At 47.2% G+C, this 21,537-nt stretch overlaps 9 protein-coding genes and 1 non-coding gene across 10 annotated transcripts; 4 read left to right on the top strand and 6 right to left on the bottom strand.

Moving 5' to 3' along the window:
• Window positions 1-166: 166 nt before the first annotated feature.
• On the top strand, window positions 167-1,149 carry F9C07_2286992 (uncharacterized protein; the record flags this gene model as incomplete). Its single annotated transcript, XM_071510866.1, has 2 exons — window positions 167-581; window positions 638-1,149. 2 exons carry the CDS (start codon window positions 167-169, stop codon window positions 706-708), a joined length of 486 nt encoding a protein of 161 aa, XP_071367207.1. The 3' UTR covers window positions 709-1,149.
• Window positions 1,150-1,430: 281 nt separating this feature from the next.
• On the bottom strand, window positions 1,431-2,947 carry F9C07_2172893 (uncharacterized protein). The gene is made up of 4 exons (XM_071509363.1): window positions 2,925-2,947; window positions 2,158-2,860; window positions 1,989-2,102; window positions 1,431-1,937 (listed from the first exon to the last, which is right to left on the bottom strand). The coding sequence occupies exons 2-4, from the start codon at window positions 2,419-2,421 to the stop codon at window positions 1,644-1,646; spliced, it is 672 nt and encodes a 223-aa protein (XP_071367206.1). The 5' UTR covers window positions 2,422-2,860; window positions 2,925-2,947; the 3' UTR covers window positions 1,431-1,643.
• Window positions 2,948-3,387: 440 nt separating this feature from the next.
• F9C07_t223 lies at window positions 3,388-3,461 on the bottom strand. Its single transcript has one exon. It is a non-coding gene; the product is annotated as a tRNA-Asn (tRNA).
• A 1,299-nt stretch (window positions 3,462-4,760) lies between these two features.
• Window positions 4,761-7,936, top strand: F9C07_2286990 (uncharacterized protein). Its single transcript, XM_041287667.2, has 2 exons — window positions 4,761-7,688; window positions 7,780-7,936. Exon 1 carries the CDS (start codon window positions 5,174-5,176, stop codon window positions 6,623-6,625), a length of 1,452 nt encoding a protein of 483 aa, XP_041151633.1. The 5' UTR covers window positions 4,761-5,173; the 3' UTR covers window positions 6,626-7,688; window positions 7,780-7,936.
• F9C07_1918080 (uncharacterized protein) lies at window positions 7,293-9,570 on the top strand. The gene is made up of 5 exons (XM_041287668.2): window positions 7,293-7,688; window positions 7,780-8,217; window positions 8,278-8,421; window positions 8,474-8,550; window positions 8,615-9,570. Exons 2-5 carry the CDS (start codon window positions 8,050-8,052, stop codon window positions 9,345-9,347), a joined length of 1,122 nt encoding a protein of 373 aa, XP_041151634.1. The 5' UTR covers window positions 7,293-7,688; window positions 7,780-8,049; the 3' UTR covers window positions 9,348-9,570.
• Window positions 9,571-9,626: 56 nt separating this feature from the next.
• Window positions 9,627-10,456, bottom strand: F9C07_1918148 (uncharacterized protein). Its single transcript, XM_071508479.1, has one exon. The coding sequence runs from the start codon at window positions 10,287-10,289 to the stop codon at window positions 9,846-9,848; it is 444 nt and encodes a 147-aa protein (XP_071367205.1). The 5' UTR covers window positions 10,290-10,456; the 3' UTR covers window positions 9,627-9,845.
• On the bottom strand, window positions 10,457-11,581 carry F9C07_1918147 (uncharacterized protein). Its single transcript, XM_071508478.1, has 2 exons — window positions 11,423-11,581; window positions 10,457-11,142 (listed from the first exon to the last, which is right to left on the bottom strand). Exons 1-2 carry the CDS (start codon window positions 11,442-11,444, stop codon window positions 10,625-10,627), a joined length of 540 nt encoding a protein of 179 aa, XP_071367204.1. The 5' UTR covers window positions 11,445-11,581; the 3' UTR covers window positions 10,457-10,624.
• Window positions 11,582-12,835: 1,254 nt separating this feature from the next.
• Window positions 12,836-13,184, top strand: F9C07_2236534 (uncharacterized protein; the record flags this gene model as incomplete). Its single annotated transcript, XM_071509993.1, has 2 exons — window positions 12,836-12,961; window positions 13,011-13,184. 2 exons carry the CDS (start codon window positions 12,836-12,838, stop codon window positions 13,182-13,184), a joined length of 300 nt encoding a protein of 99 aa, XP_071367203.1.
• A 668-nt stretch (window positions 13,185-13,852) lies between these two features.
• F9C07_12287 (putative efflux pump antibiotic resistance protein) lies at window positions 13,853-15,707 on the bottom strand (the record flags this gene model as incomplete). The annotated part of the gene is made up of 2 exons (XM_071507809.1): window positions 13,853-15,379; window positions 15,411-15,707. 2 exons carry the CDS (start codon window positions 15,705-15,707, stop codon window positions 13,853-13,855), a joined length of 1,824 nt encoding a protein of 607 aa, XP_071367202.1.
• A 954-nt stretch (window positions 15,708-16,661) lies between these two features.
• F9C07_2077362 (putative ankyrin repeat-containing protein) lies at window positions 16,662-17,729 on the bottom strand (the record flags this gene model as incomplete). The annotated part of the gene is made up of 1 exon (XM_041287674.1): window positions 16,662-17,729. One exon carries the CDS (start codon window positions 17,727-17,729, stop codon window positions 16,662-16,664), a length of 1,068 nt encoding a protein of 355 aa, XP_041151637.1.
• Between the last annotated feature and the right edge of the window lie 3,808 nt (window positions 17,730-21,537).

The following is a 21,537-nucleotide window of genomic DNA, read 5'->3' as shown; positions in this document are numbered from 1 at the left end:
GCTCTTCCTCAAGCATTTTCATTTTTTCTTTCTTTTTCTTTTTTGGTCCTCTTCTTTCTCTCCTCCTTCCCTCTTTTTTCATTGCCCCAATCTCACCAATATGTACCAAGCATGGATTATTATCATAAAATATCTATCAGTGTTGGTGGCTAGCCAAGGGATACTAATGAATGCTGAAGAAAGGGTGCTGCACGCATCGTGCAGTGACTTGGCAATGGATCTATATGAGGATCTTGCTGAAATGAGGTTCAATTGGCCACAAAGACCTACACAACCCTCACACATATTGACGAGCACCTGCCTGACAAATGCCAAGGGCGTTCCTCCCGAAGCTGGGACGCAACTCGTTACAGACCTAGATGTGAATCTATGCCTTGGCTGGGATCAAGCCAAGGAGAGCCTCATTGCACAGTCGAACGGACACGGACTGAGCGCTGGAGGGTGCAGGTCATGCATATACGATGATAAGCGTCCATCACGCAAGGGTGTTGTGTCGTGTTGGTGCACGAACGTAGCAGAGAGCTCAAAAGTCTCGACAGGACCTGGGAATTTCAAGGCTGCTAGGAAAACCTTTCACTTGCGTAAGTCCCCGCAATTGACTAAAAACAGACCGTGCCCTAACTCGATATCTCCACAGTCCCCCTGCTGCGAACTGCGGATGGGTACGTGTATTGTTATAACCATCGATCAAAGCGTCCCTATGTGTAACTTTGAACACCACCAGGCAGCCGACTGTAATTCCTGGTTTTGTGTCAAAGTTTTGCATGCATCCCACCTTTTCATCCCATACACACTCTAAGATAACGGGACGGACGCTCGAACGGCCTTTGACCAGCGAACTTGCCCGAAACGTTAAGATATTCTATCTTTTTGAGATAGCCGCTGCTGTACTATTTTCTCGATTATTGCATATGGTTTCAAGCATTTTCCAGATAAAATATCTAGACCGTTGTTCTTCAGAAATGCCTATTGATGTTCAGATAGCGAGCATTTCAGACGGGAAGAACTTGCTCGGAAAATATTGATAGACTTCTGCTTTTTTGGGCGCCCTATATAGAGCTTGTAACAGGAGTCCTTACTATTTGTGATACTAGTTTCTCATGATAATTTAACGAAGCCCCACCCCGGGCTTCATGGGGCAAAATTTCCATCCAATTTATAACTTGTACAAACATCATATCATTTCCCTTCGCTTTCACAATAGCTTTCCTACATCCACGACATTCTTAGGTCAGTATGAAAATGAGCAATTCATCAAAAGCCATCTAAATATAAAATGACAGCAGTAAACGAGAAATGTGAAGGATAACAACAAAAAGTAGATGATACAGACAAGATCGTAACATGTGACGCACGATGCCTAACAGAGACTTGAGGCTCATTAAGTCGATACTATTCTTGTATCTGTTATAGTACATGATATGAGAACGGTGGAGTTTAACAAACTACGGGCGCCAATACCATACATATCCTTCACAGGATCGCTAGTAGGAACCCTTTTGAGAAAGGGCAACCAACAGCGGCTAAGCATATCAAAGGCTTTAAGACAGTACATTATGTTGCTAGGCTTCTTCTCTTTAAAATTCAGTACGCGGTTATTCTCTTGTATGAATCCTAGGCGACCATGCTCGAATTTCAGTCAATCAAGCATTCTGCCCTCTCGTGTTCCCTTGCTGAGAACCACCAGCAGAGCCATTCGGACTTCCTGGCGGAGAGCCACTTCCACCTCCGGCGACATTCGGACTTCCTGGTGGAGAGCCACTTCCGACGCTAATCGGGCTTCCTGGCGAAGAACTACTTGCATATGGATTCGGGCTGCCTGGTTGAGAACCAGTTCCTTGGCACATTGCCTCCGCCTCCAGACGTCCGGAAGAGGGTTTGGTTTTGTCGGTTTCAGTGGATATAAGGATATAACAGTCGTCTCCTTGGTATCGGCACTACTAGGGTTAGTCTGAATCTACCAAGATGATTTTCAGGCGTTTTCGTACCCCAGTGGCAGTCCGGCATTCGACATCCCATTGATTTTGTCCTGTTTTTTGATTCAGGTCCGACGCGACGCAGGAGTGTCTCGGCCCTCCTTTCAGATTTTTAATCTTACATTTCTTTATACAGGTCAGTCTCACGATTGGTTATTTTCTTGTAGCTGGGTTGACTCACACCTGGATGCTGCATTTTTTTCTTGGTGAGTTGTTGATACTGTTCAATCTTTTGGGGTGGGCCCATGGCTTGTACCGCTGGCTCTACGGGCTTGCCTGCCTGGAGTTGTTGTCCACCTTGGGGTTGAGAGCCTGCCTGAGGTTGTAATCCTCCTTGGACTTGGGGGCTCCCTTGAACTGGCTGGCCGCCGGACTGGGGAGCTGCACCCGCAAGGTTGGCGGAAAGGAAGGCCAAAATAAACGCAGAGACAATAGCGCTCTTCATCTTGAAACGATATTGAGTAGGTGAGGTGAAAAGAACAGAGAAGTCGGGAGAAGTGGGCTGCGGTTCTATCTAGCCATCTGGTAGGACAGTCGGCTATTACTTATAAACGAATAAGTGTTTCTTAGTTGAAAAAAGAAGCCCTGGCCTACAAAGAAGCACAACACGTTGGAGTATTAAAGTTTCCTAGAAATCGTACTGGGCGCGCTAGGCTTTTGCGATAGGTTCATCTCCTTTGTGGCTTCTTTGTCATGCAGTGTTTCGTCAGGGCTATATATAGTATGTATCGGTACAATTAGCTGAGTATGAACCATCATGACCAGGGGAATGGGGATGGGAGATGGGCAAAGGGGTCTGGAACTAACCGGGATGCTATACTATGCTTGCCCGGCCCGAAGTTTGAGGCCCGTCGTTGTAGTCCTTATCATCCTACGAGCTTTGTCTGTTACGGGTCAGCTCCACCAGGCTTGACTTCTTCATTGTAGTATTGCTACTCTCTAGCCCACCTTATGCTTGCAAGTGTATTAGGAGATCCACGCTTTGTCGGCTAATATTCTATCTCGATCTACCGGTATTGAGGAAAACTGGCATTCTTTCTCTCACCAGTCCCCAATGACATCGCGCATAACGAGCATGGATTTGTCGCAGGGTACATTTAAATGTAAACGAGAAAGCTTGCTTGAATAATCACCCGCACTCCAATCTATTATGAACTGGTAGCAAGGAATCTGCCAAGAAATCGACGCCCGATATCTGACGATGCGATACGACAAGGGAGGTGGTACGGCAGAGCTCGTGGAAAAGCTTGGCTACGACGTGGACAGGCGGAATACATATCACACTACGGAGTAGAGCAGCCAGTATATGAAACCAGCCTATTCCGTTAACCATGGAAAGGCCTTTGAAATTATTCGAGGACTAGCTATGGGAAGAATAAGGGGGATAAAAACATGGAGGCAAAAAGAGAACCGTCCCAGGTGAGGATCGAACTCACAACCTCCTGATTAACAGTCAGACGCGCTAACCAATTGCGCCACCGAGACGAGTTGTTGAAAAAAGCTGCGGGACTTTCTACTATAAGCCAAAGTAAATTTTGCATATAGTTCGTACACTGGATGACAGCTTGTCCGCTTCCCGAAGATTGTATCTGCACAAATTGCTTTCCAACAAATTATTAGACACGGTGTCCACAAGAGAAGGAATCGATCCCATAGAGAAAGAGTACATTTAAATTCTATCTCTAAATCTAATCTTGGCAGAGCAACATGAATTATTGCTTCGATATTTTATCACGTGGCATTGAATAGGAGCGAAAGCGCCGTGTCATGAAAATATATAGATAATCTAGATGACCTATTTGAGTTCTTGCACGCCGAATTTCAAAAGGAATTTTCCTCACCCATGATGCTGTAACATTCAACGTTTATTAGTTAAAGAGAAAATAGAAAGGATAGCTATCGAACTGGATTTATCGGAGTGATAGGCCTTATGTAGGCGGTCTCAGACAGGACGGAGGGATTGCAGAGTCGGGGTCATGGAAGTTGTACGGCGGACTAAATCGGCTACCGGGTCAAAATATTACTTATTACTTCCTACTAGGATATATTTCTTTCTGAGTAGAGTAATCCTGATTATCCCAATTCATTCAACATATTCAAGCTCTCTACACTGGGGTCCGTCTGGATAAGCAAGAAGCAAAATTACTCTGTAGGTCTGAGAGATGGTTGCAACTAAAACCCAGATTATAGGATCAATGCGTTGGATACGGCTATCATAGTAGCTGCATTTGGAAGTTATATCTATTCCCCATACTTTCCCGGCGCCAGCTGCAAGGGCCATCAATTGATTTTACGTCCTGGGAGAAAATATACTGCAATCAAGTGATGCAGTAGGTACGGAGGTAGAATTGACAAAACCTCAAGACAAGGGTAAAGACGCATTATGTTCTGAAGCCAGCATATCTCCATTACCGCGCAATTCCGTGTGATGAATGGCGTTACACCTCATAGAACAGGGAGCGGATGGTCTATTACGAGTGGTAAGCTCAGTGCAGAAGTATTAGTAGCTGGTTATCTTCACTGTAAGCCATTATGATGTCTCTCCCTCTCAGTAGCGATATCACTCTGCTCTTACAACAAGAAAAGCCCTTATCAGAGGTCTTGAACAGGACAGCAATAATAGGGGATGAAGCTGTGGAGATGTATACGTTGCGGGTAGAATCTTAAGGTTTTGCGTCATGTATATTAAAGGCCTCAAAATGAATCGAACATATACCTAAACTTGATCTGCACTCAGCTCTAGCTTCAGCACTTCTATGGAGTATGTACGGAGTACGGAGTACGGAAGATGTCTTTTACGTTTACCCTGAGCCCTAGTCAAGTACTCTGGAGGAGCTTGGTGGAGTTTCCCACGCTGGAAGTATCAATAGGCCCTAGCATGGTTACATTGACCCCTGGGACCCACCACCCAATTAACCAATGATCACGGTATGGATATGGACTAAAATTACGATCCCCGCAGTCAATATGTAACACGCCATCTTATCTAGCGCAATCGCAATATATCCAGCCCATTTGCTAACCTGCTAGGGCTCTCTTGGCAGAACTGGGAAAGTGGTCCCTCCGCACCCTCCCACAAGGGCCCCAATTTTTGACAGTCTGGCCGGAAATCATAGCCTGGGGAATTTTGTTGAAGAATTGCCATGGGTCTTACTCTTCACATTCTGTTCTGATACTCATAGCATGACCTCGGGACAATGTCATCCCTCTCGTTGCGACGCACGCGCCAGCGACTGAAACCAGTCATCGCTGCCTCGGTTATTCTAGCGACCTTCACGGTTTTCCTTCTGTCGAGAACACAACCTCCTCAGCCCCACGTTGAAACCGTCACTTTTCCTTCGTCTTCAGGAACCGGCGGTGTCGTGAATAACGATAGGAACTCCAGCACTTGTTATGTGGATGCGGAACTCCTAAAATCACTCGGATACAATTCTTCCGCGGAATACAGACGGTGGGAAATCGCCGTGCGGCGTTCAAAGAGTCACAATGGTGTTTCCGATACCCTAGATGTCCCCGTTCCAAAGTTCGAAATACTCGACCTAGACACCGACGATGATCGGATCTATCTCCCGGAAACCCAATGCGCCCCAACCGCCACGATCGAAGCCCCCGCGGCAAAAGCACGAGCAGACGCATCGCATATGGTATTCGGTGTTTCGACCTCCCTCGAACGACTGAGCGACTCGCTGGGCCCATTCGCACACTGGGCGGGAGGGACAGGGGCCCGGATCTTCGCAATGGTCGACGTCGTGCCCAAGAAGGAAAAGTTGAAGGTTCTCAACCGGGCTCAGGAACTGGATATTAAGCTTACCATCATCGAGTCGAAGGAAGAATGGCTGGACCGATACTTCCGCTTGACCAAGGTACTCTGGGAGAATCGCGACGCGCATACGCAGTGGGCGGTTATCATCGATGATGATACATTTTTCCCGTCTATGTCAAACCTAGTCGAGAGACTCGCGACCTATGATGCTACCAAGCCGTATTACATAGGTGCCCCGACCGAGAACTGGGGACAGATGAATATTTTCTCATTCATGGCGTATGGAGGTGCGGGGATATTCCTTTCGATTCCCTTGTTGCAGCAGATGAATGAGGTCTATGACATATGTTATGCGTTCAAGGATCACGGCGATAAGCGGATCTCCCAGTGTATCTATCAACACACCACAACCAAACTCACCTGGGAGCGAGGGCTCTTCCAGGTTGACTTCGGGGGTGACGTGACTGGCTTCTTTGAATCTGGCCGACCGTTGCCCCTTTCTATACACCATTGGAAGTCCTGGTATGACGTGGACGTGGTAGCTCTCGGTCGGGCAGCCGCCATCTGCGGCGACGACTGTCAGCTTCAACGGTGGCGCATATCGGATAGATGGTATTTCATCAATGGGTTTTCGCTTGTGCAGTATTCCTCGCCCATGAACGATATGATCGGTATGGAGCAGACGTGGGATCCCAGTGACTGGGCTCGTGACCAGGGGTACGCATTCAGTTTAGGACCGTTGCGCCCAAAGGATGAAAAGAAGGTGTCCTTCCGGATGAAGAGCGCCGTCCTAGAAGGACAGAGACTCCGGCAGATTTATGTCCATGAGCCAGACTCAGGTAGCCCTCGGATACTGGAGGTTGTTTGGACTGTGGCGGATGAGTAGGGGAGTCTGGTCTTCTTCTGTTGTTCTCTCATGAAGCTTCTTATTGCATACTTAGCTGTAGGTACTGTGTACTTATTGACTGAACCTATATTGGTGGCTATAGGTAAATATTCTCTTAATGATACAGACAACATCGAACTTCATGTTAACTAACCATTGGGTGGTGGGTTTCTCTATGGCTCTCTATAACATGAAGATCATAAGACTTGAGTATTTGACACATCATGTGATACGAGGCGTACGGGAAGCAGACAATGGAAAGGCCACAGAACACTATCAAGCATATGTCCGTACTGGATCTCTCCGAAGAAACCCTGTTGTTCGCGTCAACAATACCATTGTGTATTTGTCGGTATCGATATTCGAGAGGCAAGGCAGGCTAACCTGGCGGTAGACACCCCCGGACGCAAGGGCAGGACTAGTAAATGTATTGTGATGTTCATTGAATCCTTTTGATCTTAATTGACAAGCATTCGAGTAAATAAGGGTAACAACAGGAGCAATCCATGACAGGCCTTGTTATCATGTATCGATGCGGAAAGGGTTGATGACGAGGTTGTTCAGGGGAACAAGTCGCAAATATTTCCAGCTAGTGGGATAAGATAAAGGACAGCGAGAAGAGATTAACAATGTAAGTGAAGTTCTGTCCAGAGAATACTCTGGAGCACAGCTAGGTATCTTGTACTATTAGTAGACTCTTGGTTGCTTTTTGTATCAATTACGGAAATACACGTGTTGTTCCATTTCTAATTCATCGGGGTTTCGTGTAAAATTACTGTAATGTGATTGTCCTGGCGGTCGCAACTCACGCGTCTGTCAGGTGATTCGGATGCCTTCTCTAGAAGGGTAATGCAACTCATATGATATCTTACCAACGACCACAGAACAATAAACACTCGCGTCCATCCTATGTTCCTGTAGCCAAGATGGAGCTCCTAAGTACGTGCAGTCCTTTTGTTCGAACATGAACCAACCAAGCACATGACCGCCGGTTAGATTAAGTGGGACGCTCTGGTGGGTGTACGGAGTATGCAGGGATCACGGCAGAACAAACCAATAAACGGTGCATATTCCCTTCGCTCTGCTGGACTGAAGCACCAGTGTGTTGCCGATCGGCGGCTAAGGACCGAAAAAAGACTGACAGACTGTGACAGTGCTGCGAGCCAAGAAACTAAGCGTGGATCGAAATCGAACTTGAGCCCTAGCGTGACCTCCGTACTGATGTCATTGGTCGTTCACCTTTAGTCCATTGCTCACCACCCTTGCTCGGAGGGAAGCGAATAAGGGACTAGACTCTAGAGCAATTAAAGGGACAATGACCCCATGTTCATTGTTTGCTGTAGCCGCCGGGTTCAGCCCGGTCGCATCCGTTCTGATTTCTCTCTTCCCTTCTCCGAAAACCTGGGGTGGGAGACGTTGGCACAATGCACACCTTCACTAGCCGAAGGTTAACGGCCGCTTTGTTAATCATTGGTACTGTGCTGTGGTTTTCATGCTTTAGAAATGGCGATGGTTCCTGGATTACTTCCCCAACCGGTCCAACCGATCCCGATGCGTTGCTTGACAGCAGAATCAGAAACTCTACCCTAGGGGTACGTCTATATCATCTTCGCGCGTCCTACTAGGCAATACTAACCAATATAATCCTTTAGTTCCAGAAGATTTTCGCAATCGGGTTCAAGGAGCGCACCGATAAGCACGATGCGATCGCGTTGGCGGCATCCTATACCGGGCTGGAAGTAGACTGGTTTGAAGGTGTCCGAGCCGCCAATATCCCTCCGAAAGCATACCCTGCTGTTCGTTCACACCGTACCTGCCCTCCCCTCTACAACCCTGACAAGTGACTAGGTATGGACGGAAGAGAAACACCGCGATAAACCCGCCGAGCTCGGAAGCTGGCGCGCCCATATGAATGCTCTACGACAGTATGTGATCGTTTGGTGAAACGAATAGAGGTTTCGCGCTAACGCAGCCATTTCCTGTCAATAGTATCGTGGAGAACAAGATCAGCAGCGCTGTCCTCATGGAAGACGATTCTGACTGGGACGTGAATATCAAGGCACAGATGGTCGAATTTGCACGGGGCACTAGGGCGCTTCAGGGAACGGAGGGTGTTCCCTTCTCCCCATACGGCGATAACTGGGATATGCTATGGCTAGGACATTGTGGAATAAACTTGCGAGGGGAGCCGAAGTACTATGTGATTCCTAACGATTTAACTGTTACGCCGCGACCCCACCAGAACGAGTTTGTCCGTCCACCGTTGGCAGAGGACCCCAACTTCGAGAGCCATCGTCTTATATTCAATGCGGATAATGCGATCTGCTCGTGGGCGATGGCATTTACCTACGAAGGCGCCCGCAAGGCACTCACTGCGTTATCATATGTCGGGATCGATGAGCCTGTCGATCTGGGTTATAACTTTCTTTGCACCAATATTCTGCACGTTCCCTATAAATGCTTGTCGTCACATCCTAGTATCATGGGCACCTGGGCGCAACGTGGTCCGGTATCGCGAGATTCGGATATTACTGACGGTGACGATACGTGGCATGAAGCAAGCTCTCGGTCCCTCACCTATAGCACTATGCTGAACATTCTACCGCTTGCGAATAATGAGACGACGATATCAGCAACGTGGGAGGATGTCCCAGCCCCGAAAATTGCTATTACGACGTTTAAGATACCCAGTGGTTATTTGTACACCCCCGATGTTGAATGAATGTCCATCATGTTTGTACATTGAATTGCTTTTATTTTTTTTACCTGTCATTTTTAAGTATGTACCAAACTGATATAACTCTCCACAGCAATGATAACAACCTGATAGATTAAATCGGAATTTGTTTTCAGGACGGCACCTGAAGCGCGGAACTTAAACTGTGGACACCCCCTGCGATCTTTGGTTGTCATGGACAAGAGATTATAACCTTAACCACGCCACTGGTTAGCAGAGCAGGAAGAGGGATCCTAGACGATCATCGTTCGGATGATTTTCGTTTTGTTCTACGTTTTCTGCCCTTGTCTCTCTAATTCGTCTTTTCCATACTTCACTCTTGTATGAGATTGACCCTTGTGGAGACAAGAAGCACGAAGACCGAGAAGTGACATATCTGGTAGCAAGAAACCGTGAACGTAATCGGCTGCACCGTTGCTGATACTACTTAGGTACATACTCGGTACCAACTCAACATTGAGTCCCCGGTGCGCCAACCCACAATTAGAATAGCGTCCAGGTCCTGTAGAAGTTCTTTTGCGGATGATTGTAAAGGCCCTTCCACTGCTCAGGGAGTGGACCCAAACACTTGATAAGGTAGCGCCAGCTACGAAAAGGCGGGAAACGAAGATAAATTGCTCCGAAGATGACCATGTAACTCAACATATCGCAGGCAAAGCTTGGTTTCATCTTATGAAGACGATCAGGGAAGCAGAAATCTGTAGGCGGATAGCCTTTTGGGATTATGGGGTTGCCAAGTTTCATCGCTAGACCAAAATTACTGAGATAGAATTCGTCTGTGCGTAGATTCTCAGGGAGCTCAACAGGACGAACAAGTTCTCCCTGCTTCCAGAGATCGACAAGTGGTATGATTTGCCTTGGTGGTCGACCGAGTGCCTCATATTTAGCACTCCTAGATAGATTATGGAGTGGAGCCATTCCCCACATACAGTTCCTCTCATTCAGATCTGTCGAATACTAATTAGAATGCAGACCGACAGGAAAGAGACTGGCAAACAGAGGTTACTTACCACGGTGTACAATCCCAGCTTTGTGTAAATTTCCACGGCCTCTAACAACTGCCGAGCAGCGGACATGCGAGTTGCCATGGGCATGTCTCTCAGGATAACCCAGTTAAGGCATGGACCCATTAGGGGAAACACTAGGACCCTATGATGACACCCGTTTCCGGGCAGTAGAAAGGTCGCCAAATAGGTCACGAGGTGAGAGGTATCCTGCATATTCTGAATGATTTCGTTTTGTATGCAGATTTCGTTGTCTGCCTACTCTCTGGAAGCCATGACTTTGAGAGCTACATCTCTCGTCTCTTGAAGGTCGTGGGCCATCCAGACCGTGGAGCCACCGCCTGAGCCCATTTTATTCTCCACCAAGTATCTCCCATTGAGAACTTCTGCAAGACAAATGGGATAGAAGACATGTGAGGTTTCTTTTATATCGTAATTATACCAGGGCTCGACTGCCTCTTCGAGATCAAGTTCCTCATCCTCATTTCTCACAGAGTCACCGAAATCCGCTGTGTCATCACCCTTGGAACACTGGGGTGCTGCCGCCGTTTTGGTCATGGCTGGTATGCCACTCGGGAGATTTTCATTGCCAGCCATCCTGGGTGATAGTGTATTGATGTCGGAGCGGGTGGTAGTGAAGTTATTTAGGAAGGCCGGCGTGTCATGAAAAAGGCCGCACCAACGTTTACGGCCAGTCGGGGAGCGGATAGAGTATAGCGAGAAAAGATTGACAATGAGAGGAAAGTTCGGTCCCGAAGACACATATATACTCCGTGCTGTACCGGTATTAATACTTATTTTGTTATGTTGTGCGTTATTCAAATTGATGACTATGTAAAATTAAGGGGTACAGAGTACTGCGACGCAGTGCCAGAACCAGGAGGATTGTCATTGTAATTGAAGATATCATAACTTGAGGTTTACTGAATCATTAGTATAACGCTCTCTCGATTTATCTCAAAAGGTTCGAACGTATTAGACACACGATATTCTCGCAAGCGATGACTAAAAGGATGTATATTTCACGGATATTTGATTAGCAGGCCGCAGACGTACTCTTACTGCAAATTCGCCACATGCCAAGGCCTGTGACCTTTGGGAGAGCCCTGAGGCGCAGCTGTGAATTGGCTGGGGCACGTATTCCCTTCTTTGGGCGAACTATTTGCCGAGTGGAGGGATAGAAGCTCCTCGGGCAGGCTCTACATCAATAGTACAAACTTGTATGCGATCAAGATGCAGACGTTGGCTTTTGAGGCATGTCTTCTCTAGGCAGATTCAGGCTCAGCTGACTCAGGTGCCACGGTGAGCGAATGCAGGCTGAAGCCACGACAGATCACGGTTCGTCTACAGTTCATGCATAACAAGGAACTAATAAGTACTTCTTACTCTTGGCGTAAGCCTGAATGCGGAGAACACTGCTATATTGCATTCAAGCAAACGCCCCATCTTCCGGGCCTGGCCAGTCGATTTTGGGATTCCGGGGAAGTCCGGTCACATTTTAAAGAGTCATATATCCCTGTTATAGTCTTTTAACTTGGCCTTTCAAGTATAATCAGAATACAAGCGACGTTCATTCTGTCATTTGGTGAAGAGATATCACCGGCTGGCATAATTCAACTACATATAAGATATCGGAGGGATTAGTTTCACAGGAGAGAGATAAAGAGCCAGCAGCAGGTCCTGTGTGCTTGGACCAGAGTCATTAGCATAATATGATGCCTGGTCATATTCCGACGAGGGGTAATATGGATTTAAATCCAGCCTAAGCCGATCGACGTTACCCATTCCGAATCGGATGTCCTGCAGAGTATGACAACCACGCGGGGCTGAGATTAGAGTCTTCCGTTAGCCCTGTGTTCTATGCCATGCCATATGTATGACACAAGCTGTATTATGAGGATATATCTAGCAAGAAGCTGAACTTGCTATTCTAGGACACTCCATGGATCCAACTACTAGACACAAAATCTTCCTTAAGAGCAAGTACAGCATATATGCTCCAAACCATGAACACTCAGCTCGCTTAGCTACGCCACTCAGTTAACCCAGTCTGGTTTAGAATCCAACTAGACTAGGCAGCTGACTGTAGACATCAATTAGCTAGCCACGAAAATCTATACAAGACTTCGGAACCTGGGGCATGGCCTCTGAGAGGCCAGATCAGCCATCAACTTTTGTACTAAGGACTTTCCGAGCCAGGGATTGCTTCGCGCCATGAATAAGAAATGTGCACGATGTTGAGTCACTCTGCATAAGGGATGACGCACTTGAGGTCATCTGGAAGCAAAAACGCAAACACCTACTTCAGCTCCTTCTTCGCCAACTCTCGTCCAGTCTATAAATAAGAGGTCGTTGGCTCTGAATCACTGCTTCCCCAATTCACTCCACTCTCAAATCTCCCCACTTGTTCAAAGAACACCAAAAGCACACCACCAAGGACTACCACATCCTCTGCGAGCTACTACGAAAATGAAGGCCTTCTACGTCCTCAGCCTTCTCGCCCTTGCGGCTTTCGGCCTGGCACAACCAAATGAACTCCCTGCTCCTGACTCGCCAGAGAGGACTCAGGACTGCTGCCACGCAGACAAGAATGGGGTTAGTATCCCGAGCCAAACTACATACCTCACACTAAAAATTGAGACAGCGTTGCGAGGATGGTACTCAGGGAACGCCTTACTGTGGATATAGATGTAAGTGCCCATCTATTCCAATAAGTGTTCATACATTCAACACTAAGCATGGCGTACAGCGTGCAACATCTTCGGATGCAACTGCGATGGCGGCTGCCGTCATAGATAAACGTTCCCAGAGCCCGTAGCTTTTGATGACTGAGGTCATCAATGTCCGTTCGGTCTTCACTGGCGGTGTTGTTTCGCGTGCGGCATATCTATGCCGTGATGCTTTGTCTTTCGTTTAAGAATGATTATCTTTTCATGGCTTATGTTGCAATTTTCTGACGATTCTTACTAAGTTCATTCACGTCTCGTTATGCTGCCGCTCGTTACATTGCTATGTGATATTCATAGTCACATGGGGGTAATATGATTGCTATTCAGTATTCCTCATTATCCATAATTTCCGTTGATTGGCATCGTAAAGGTAGTAGTGAATACAGAGGGTGGAAGGGCATCATATTCGGCCTGACACCTATTGCCCAAGTAACAATTTCATTTGAGTAGCTGATCACTAGGAGATGAATACTTCTGCATTTCCCATAGTTTTAGCCAACAAACATCCCTGTGATTTAACTTATTAAAATGGTACTAACATAAACAGTACAGAGAATCAAATGAGCATGTATTTCTGTACTCAGAGTGTCCTAGACATTCATTCGTAAACTTAATATTCGGATGAAAGTCCTAGTGTCAGCCCTTCAAGCTAAATCCTAACCAGCATCAACAAATGGCGCACTGCTTCACCTTGGAAGTCGATATAGCGACTTCTCTCACCCAGCAATAACCACATCTATATTCGATCGTCCTATCACTAACTCGCAGATTCACGCTTCGTCAACTGCTGTATCCCAGTCTTCGTCACAGTATGCTCCGAGCTCATATGTCGTTGCTTGATAAAAGCACCCGCCACTAACCCAACAGCCGCCACAGACGTATACATAATAAATATATTCCGCAAGCTCCAAGCATAAGCACCCTGCGCTGCGCGACGCTGCGCCGGGTCCTGGATAGACTTGATGATCTCGACATTCGCCGCTGCATGATCACCAGATAAGGCTTCGAGGACAGATCCACTAAGGCCAGCGTCCACCAGCAATGAATGACGAGAGGCCATACCATTTTGGAATATAACACCACCAAGCACGATGGACAAGGATGTCGCCAGATTGCGGAGAAAACTCATAGTCGCCGTAGCGGAGGCGGTATCGGCCTGACTGACCGTATTCTGGATGGCGATGACAGGTGTTTGGAAGAGAAGTGCGGTGCCGATACCGCCGATGATCTCAAACCCAATGATCCTTGCTACCGGGGTGTCGATTCCGAGGTTGATATATAAACCCGTTCCCAAGGTCATGAGTGCTAACCCGGCCCAGGTGATTTCTCTGTAGCGACCTGTTCGAGAGATCAATATTCCGGATAGAATGTCCACGGCCGCTTCAGTTATCATCATGGGTATTATGAGGATACCGCTGCGGAGTGGTGAGGCTTGCTTCACGCTTTGCAGGTACAGCGGGAGGTAAAATTCAACACCGATAGAGACCATGCTGTGTGCGAAAGCGACGAGGATGATTGCGTTGTTGGACCAGTTGCTGAATATGCTGAGAGGCATCAGCGGGTACTTGGCTAGTCGTTTCTCACTGAACACGAAGAAGCCGATCATTGCTGTTCCGAACACGATCAGGCAGATGACCTTCGGACTGCTCCAGGGGAATATTGCGCCCCCGAAGTCCAATCCCAAGAGTAATAGTAAAGTCACCGCTAGAATGCAGATTGTGCCCAGCCAGTCAACGGCCACGATACCCTCTCTTAGCTTTGTGCGTGGGTTGTGTACATCCAGGAAAAGCAGCAAGAGTATGAAAGACAGGCCGCAGACAGGCAGATTTATCCAGAAGCACCACCTCCAAGAAACAAGTTCGGTGAACGCTCCACCGATCAGCGGACCGGCTGATCCTGCAAGTGCCCAGGTGAACCCCATCATACCGAGATATAACGCGCGGGTGCGTATACTGAAGAGGTCCGAGATGACAATGAAGACTAATTGCATAAGACCTCCACCAGCTGCGCCTTGCAGTGCTCGTGCAGCGATTAACATCTCCATGTTCTTACTCAGTGCTGCAATGATGCTCGCAATGGCAAAGAATATTACCGCCCCAAGGAGAACAGGCTTACGGCCCCAGATATCGCTGAACTTGGCCCACATGGGCGCTGTAGCGGCATTGGCTAACAGGTACGCCCCTCCGATCCAGGTATAGCCTGCAGCCGAGTGCAGAGCTGCCGAGATTGTGGGTATAGAAGTTGCGACAATAGTTTGATCGAGTGCCCCTACGAAGAGGACGAGCTAGAGAAACGGATACCCGTTAGCTACCAACGAGATGAAGAGAAAACGAAAATGATTCCAGTACATTGAGCGCGATCATGATAGCGGTAATACGCAGTTTGGTGCGGATTTTGGGGGCTTCGAATATATCCAGCTGCTCCATGGTCTGGTCATTTGGTGTTTGTGAAGGAGCTTCTGGCGCACCAGCCTCGAGGGACTTTGCGTCTTGTTCTACGGCCACTTCCTTACGATCAGTCATTTTTCGAGAAAGGCTGGTCCTTGTAGAACAGAAAGAATATCCAGAGAAGTTGGCGATAGTGGACTTTCTGGATGAAGGATGGGATCGCATTTTATATAGAGTAACACCAGCAAGTCTGGAATTGTTGCACCATCGCGCCCTTCCGGTGACATCTACATGGGTAGGCGGGTTAGGTCAACCCGAAACCCATTTCTTAGCGGGTTTTAGGTAAATGGTATCAACCTGTAAATTAAATATAGATGTAAATATTAAACCAATAGATTCTTAGAAGATATCTATAGATTGATTACCCTTCTTCAGGGCCCACGACGGGCCCTGAATGGCCCCTCGGCCCTTATATAAATTGGTCTTGGCACTCAAAAAGCTGTTTACTAAGCGGGATAAACCACGTTTTTCACCTTCAAGCAGCGGTAAGCCTGATGTTTTTCACTGTTGGGGGCCCAATTGGGGGCCCACAGGCCAACCCAACCAGCCTCACTTCCTCGGGAGGGTCCGGGTTAAGCTTCTCTAATCTAAATCTAATCTAAACCTAATACTAGGGCTGTGGCTGTGCTCCATTAAGCTTTGCAGCGTAACCACGCACATCAAACGATAGTTCGTCTAACCCATTTCAACCTACCTAACGATGATCATGGATGATACCATAGCTTGTGTTTTGTCGTTCTGCTATAAGAATGATAATTTCAACCAAGTCTTAAGGGGGACTCTGGACTTCGCGGCTGAACCTGTACAGAGCCAAGATCAGCACAATAACCTGCTAATGCCCTAGCTGTGGGTCCGTGGTTGGGAAGCTGTGAAGGCTTTGGCTTAGGCCCTGTGACCTGGAACAGTTAGCGACCCTGGGGCTTCCCAACTTTCCTAGGAGTAAAACTCGCCCATCCCGAGACCATAAAGTTTGTTTTTCGAATACACATTCTTTTGCCTCGCTATAACCTTCTTTTCATATCTCCTGCTGTATCCTGGGTGCTGAGCACTGCAGAAGTGTGCGATTTTCCCGCTATTCCGACCCATCTGCTTGTCAGACTGCCATCGAGCGCTCCCTCTTCAACAGTTATCCTTCGAGTCCGCCTGGACGTCTTGTCGGTCCAGCAGTAGCCTGACCACCGCTTCATGCCCCCCTTCAGTCGCACAGGATAACGGTGTCCGATCCCAGTTAGCCTTTGAATCTACTTTGACATCCTGTCGGTCTAGCAGTAGCCTAACCACTGCTTCATGCCCGCGCCAGGCTGCATATAATAATGGCGTTCGACCTGAGTTGTCCTTCGAGTCCGCCTCAACATCTGGTCGGTCCAGTAGGAGCCTGACCACTGCTTCATATCCGCCTCCAGCTGCAAAGGATAATGGTGTCTGACCCCAGTTAGCCTTTGAATCTGCCTCGACATCTTGTCGGTCCAGCAATAGCCTGACCACCGCTTCATGTCCGCGCCAGGCCGCATAGAGCAACGGTGTCCGACCCAGGTTATCCTTTGAATCCGCCTCAACATCTGGTCGGTCCAGCAATAGCCTGACCACCGCTTCGTGTCCACCTCCAGCTGCACAGGATATCGGAGTCAACCCATCATTATCCTTTGAGTCTGCCTCAATATCTTGTCGATCCAGCAATCGCCTGACCACTGCTTTATGTCCGCGCCAGGCCGCATATAGCAACGGTGTCCGACCTAAGTTATCCTTCGAGTCCGCCTCAACATCTTGTCGATCTAGTAGTAGACTAACCACCTCTTCATATCCACCTTCAGCCGCATAGGATAACGGTGTTCGACCTAAGTTATCCTTCGAGTCGGTCTCGATATCTGGTCGATCCAACAGTAGCCTGACCACCACTTCATATCCTTCAGCTGCATAGGATAACGGCGTCCGACCACAGTTATCCTTCGGATCTAGCCTGATACCGTCGTTTGCGAGCAGTAGCTCCATCAATTCGCCCTCCCTCGCGAGGAGATGTAGGATCGTCCTCCCTCTTTCGTCCTGAAGCGTGGTATGTTGAAAAGTTAGAACCCGTGCTAGCCCAGGAGCCGCACATAAGAGAGACAAAAGGTCAGCAGGCATTAGATATTCGGCGGAAAGCAGGATAAGTTCGATAGGGAGCTGGGCTCCTACCCTAGACACTCTCATTATGTCGTCTTTCGCGATGCGGAAACAACACGTCCAACTGGTCCTTAGCTCCGAAAAAATTGACTATCTGAATTCCGGCGACCTAGGGAGTAGGATAGAGGGTGCTTCTGGATGGTGGTTGGAGATAAAGTTAAGTATGAGTTTTCCCAACGCCGACAAAGCGTTGCAACAACCTATTTTCCCCCCCGCCAAAAACCACTATCATCACCACGTGTCTGGTGGCTTGGCTTCCCACAGGAACCGAAGCCTTTCTGCCTAAGGCATAAATACCCGTGCTCTTGTACATTAGTAATCAAACATAAACAAATGCAACAAAGTGCCGCATCACCCAAGAAAAGAAGAAAAGTGGAAAATTTCCTGACTCGAAGCGTAAGGTGGCTTAGCTTTGCCAAGGGTCTTGGAAAAACTTCTAGAACAGCAAAGCAATGCTCCTACCCCACAAGACTCCCTGCTTCAAGTGACAGGTGGGACTATGAGTGGATGAGAAGAGTCAAGCTCACCGCTGGCATCATGACCTACTTTGAATGTCTTCTGAAGTTATTCACGACTTACTACATGTCATACATAGTATCATTTGTTGTTCCACGTGGAAAAGGCCATTTATATCGCTGTATAACCCGGCAGGCCTAGCAGTCATGACAGTCAAATGAACTATTTACCGACACGAGTGAGACGCGACTACTATCACTAAGATATCTGACTACCTCTCACTGAGGCTTCGCCAAAGACCAGATTAAACATAACAAGCAAGTGACTCATGTTCTCAGCGCCTGATAATTCCGTTTCTGATTTTTCTCCACTCAAGCTACTCATAGCGCGTTGGCCAAATTGGAAACAATCCCCGTTCCGTCCCTGGAGTTGGGGCCCACCCTGATCACCTGATCCTACATACCCCACTTTATCTTATCAATCTTCCCATCTTTCCTCCATCTTGTTTTACTTTACAAGCACTGAGCAGGCAATTCGAGGCGGGCATGTGTCCAATACTTGTTTTACGTGTTCCATTGTATTTCTTTTGGAATCCTTATTCCTTGCGCTCCCTATATTGAGATCATGGCTTGATGGTGAGCGGCGGTTATCTAAGGACATGTTTGCTATGATTGAATATACATTTTTGCTAAGTTCAACCTTACATAAAAGCCAACATTGATAATATGTCGAAGCTTGCACCTCATTATGCTGAAATGAAACCAACAAAGCTCATTTGTTTTGGTAACTCACGATTAAATGATAAATAGGGTAATTTACTGTCGTTGTCGTGCTATCGCTGGAAGGTGGCTTGACCGTAAGCTGCAAACGATGCTCTTGAAGTAATAGTCTAGTTCAGTCTGTAGGAAAGCTGCAGTCTTGCGCACAATAGAAAAAGTACAGTGACTGTAACGTGTCACAGATGCCATTGGCTGATATACTAACGGACGCACTGAAGCACACGAAGTTATACAATACTCGCGAGGTGAAGATACAACTGTAGTTAATATGAAGCCACTCAATCCACTGAACTCTATTAATAAATTGGCCGCGATTTTCTTAATGAATACTTCTCCAGTACCTCGATAGCCAGGAACACAAAAAAGGATAACAATATATCAATCCCTCCCGTTGAAGCTAAAGCATCTCGAACATTCCATGTCTAAGAACTCTGGCCAAAGTCGCTGGGATCACATGATGTAGGATCGTCGGGGATACAACGCTTGACAGGAGTATCACGTTCTCCGAAGTCCCCGGGGAAGCACAAAGTTGGGTCATCTGGTATACAACGCTCCTTGAGGTGGAGGTGACATCGTTGTGGACAGGGGCGATGTTCGTTGGAAGAGCAGCTGCATAAGAGCCTAACAATGTGAGGGCGACACAGAAAGACTGAATGTTGACCGTGTCGACGGTAGAAAGGATATTCTATCGGCAAAACCAAGGCAGGAATAAACTGGGCGCAACGTAAACACGAGTATCGAGTGTGGATCAGTTTGCAGCTTGGTTTTCTAAGTGTGCGTCGGTGGCATGTATTTATAGTATTCATGGTCAGGAAATTCGGAAGACAGAGCGCCGACTCTAGATATTGACCCTGGGTCTTAATGACAAAATGAGAATTAGTGACTGCAATTGACAGCAAGGAATGTCCTTGTTCTATGATGATAGGCTCGTTGTTCGGCCAAACTCCGGGTTAAAAAACGGTAGATTAGATGGCTCTAGACATGATCATTGGTGCACCAGGTGGGGCGATTTGCAGGTCCGAAACTGGCATGCGGTTGAGTCTGTGGAATGCAGAAAAGATCACCTTAGAGAGTACCCAAAGTGGATAAATTACCGTTGAGTGATTATCAGATAATCATAATCAATAATGGGCTCGGAAATGATCGACAGGGTCGGCAGATATGGCCCTGACTGACCCCTAATACTGCCCTCAACACATCTACGGAGTATGGCCATGTCTGCACAGCTCCAGGGCAAGATGAATACTTGGTATGCCGAGGTGATTCAGGCAAGTTGTCATCAATCATATTCTGCCCAATGTCTCAGCTAAAGCCGGACCCATGGAATGGTAACACTAGCTTGATGTTCGCCACTGTTGGAGTTAATTTCTGGCTCTTGGCATGGGCAACATAATATATCTGGACTCCAGGTTTAATACCCGAGATAGTTTTGCCGTGGACTTCTTATTGTAATACATCATCATCTTTTGCTACAGCAGATTCCGGACCTCGACCGTTATAGTGTGTTATGGTATGTAGTAAAATTGGTATGCATGAGATCACACACAGTAAATGCCTGTAGGCATTTTATAATTCATTGAGTTGTTCCTCGAGCTCCCTTCACTATAGTACGAAGGTTTCCCGCTCATAAATTTCTCATCAATGCGTCTATATTAGCAAGCTGTACTAATGTAAATAGCTAGGTTAGAATGTGCACGACAGCGTTTTCCTTAATGTTTTATAGGCCCAATCCAGAGGAAAACACCAATAGGCTGAATAGCCAGGAAAGTGGACTTTCAAGCAGCTTGTGTTTCAAAGGGAGAGTATAATCAAGAAGGCTCGTTGCTTGCGGATTGGGATTCCGTCCTTGAGCTTCTGAATGAACTCCAAAAATGGCTGTTTACATCGTTCTTTCGTATGCATCTAGAACAGCCCTTGCGGCTTGGATTCGAACAAATCCAGATCCCTGTGGGTATCATATGACTAGAATGTCTGCCAGGTTGTCAAGGTGCCAAGCTTCAAGCAAAGCGGAAAAAGCTTAATGAGATGGTTCGGATGTAGAATCGACGACGGAAGCCAAGAATATCTTATATGGATCTACCGTCGGCTAGAAGTGTCGATATGAACTTTATTGTTTTTAATAGCTCTAACACCACCACAACACGTATAGCAGAGTACCCTACGTCTAAGAAGTCTAGACCATGTAGTAATACAATATGCCGGCTCTGTATCTAGTCCTTTCTTTCATTCCTGGGGTTATATATAATGATTGGGTATGTTTTACTCATGTTTTCCACATATTCATAGGCCAAGCTGGGAGTCTAGATCGGTGAAACTATTCATAAATCACTAGATTGGGTCCAGCCATTGAACAGCAGCATATTTCAGCCACCGGATCATGCAAAAGCTCGCGCGTGGAGGGTCGGAACCGTTAATATTAGCAGGATGTATCAGCCGACTCGTTGCTACACACAGGGTCTGCAAGTCTATTATTGAGTTTCATCTGCGAATAGTGGCATGTACCTTGGTTCATCTGGAGCTCGTATTCAGACTTCAGTCTCCTTACAAAAATAGCACAGTTAATGTTAGACATCGCCTAGACTGAGGTGAGGTGGTGCTAA

The sequence above is a fragment of the Aspergillus flavus genome, chromosome 8, assembly GCF_009017415.1.
Source record: "Aspergillus flavus chromosome 8, complete sequence".
In the NCBI taxonomy this organism is placed as follows: domain Eukaryota; kingdom Fungi; phylum Ascomycota; class Eurotiomycetes; order Eurotiales; family Aspergillaceae; genus Aspergillus; species Aspergillus flavus.
Note: the sequence above shows the minus strand (reverse complement) of the source record. Positions and strands in the feature narration are given on the sequence as shown.

What these genes read in the sequence shown, in the direction of transcription:
- F9C07_2286990 (XM_041287667.2), top strand. Translation starts at nt 5,174, where the DNA reads ATGTCATCCCTCTCGTTGCGACGCACGCGCCAGCGACTGAAACCAGTC.
- F9C07_2172893 (XM_071509363.1), bottom strand. Translation starts at nt 2,421, where the DNA reads ATGAAGAGCGCTATTGTCTCTGCGTTTATTTTGGCCTTCCTTTCCGCC. An exon ending in AAAAAATGCAGCATCCAGGT is followed by an intron (nt 2,103 to 2,157) that starts GTGAGTCAACCC and finishes ACCTGTATAAAG; the next exon opens with AAATGTAAGATTAAAAATCT. An exon ending in AATGCCGGACTGCCACTGGG is followed by an intron (nt 1,938 to 1,988) that starts GTACGAAAACGC and finishes TAACCCTAGTAG; the next exon opens with TGCCGATACCAAGGAGACGA.
- F9C07_1918147 (XM_071508478.1), bottom strand. Translation starts at nt 11,444, where the DNA reads ATGTGGCGAATTTGCAGTAAGA. An exon ending in GTGGCGAATTTGCAGTAAGA is followed by an intron (nt 11,143 to 11,422) that starts GTACGTCTGCGG and finishes ATACCGGTACAG; the next exon opens with CACGGAGTATATATGTGTCT.
- F9C07_1918148 (XM_071508479.1), bottom strand. Translation starts at nt 10,289, where the DNA reads ATGTGGGGAATGGCTCCACTCCATAATCTATCTAGGAGTGCTAAATAT.
- F9C07_1918080 (XM_041287668.2), top strand. Translation starts at nt 8,050, where the DNA reads ATGCACACCTTCACTAGCCGAAGGTTAACGGCCGCTTTGTTAATCATT. An exon ending in TCAGAAACTCTACCCTAGGG is followed by an intron (nt 8,218 to 8,277) that starts GTACGTCTATAT and finishes ATAATCCTTTAG; the next exon opens with TTCCAGAAGATTTTCGCAAT. An exon ending in CATATGAATGCTCTACGACA is followed by an intron (nt 8,551 to 8,614) that starts GTATGTGATCGT and finishes TCCTGTCAATAG; the next exon opens with TATCGTGGAGAACAAGATCA.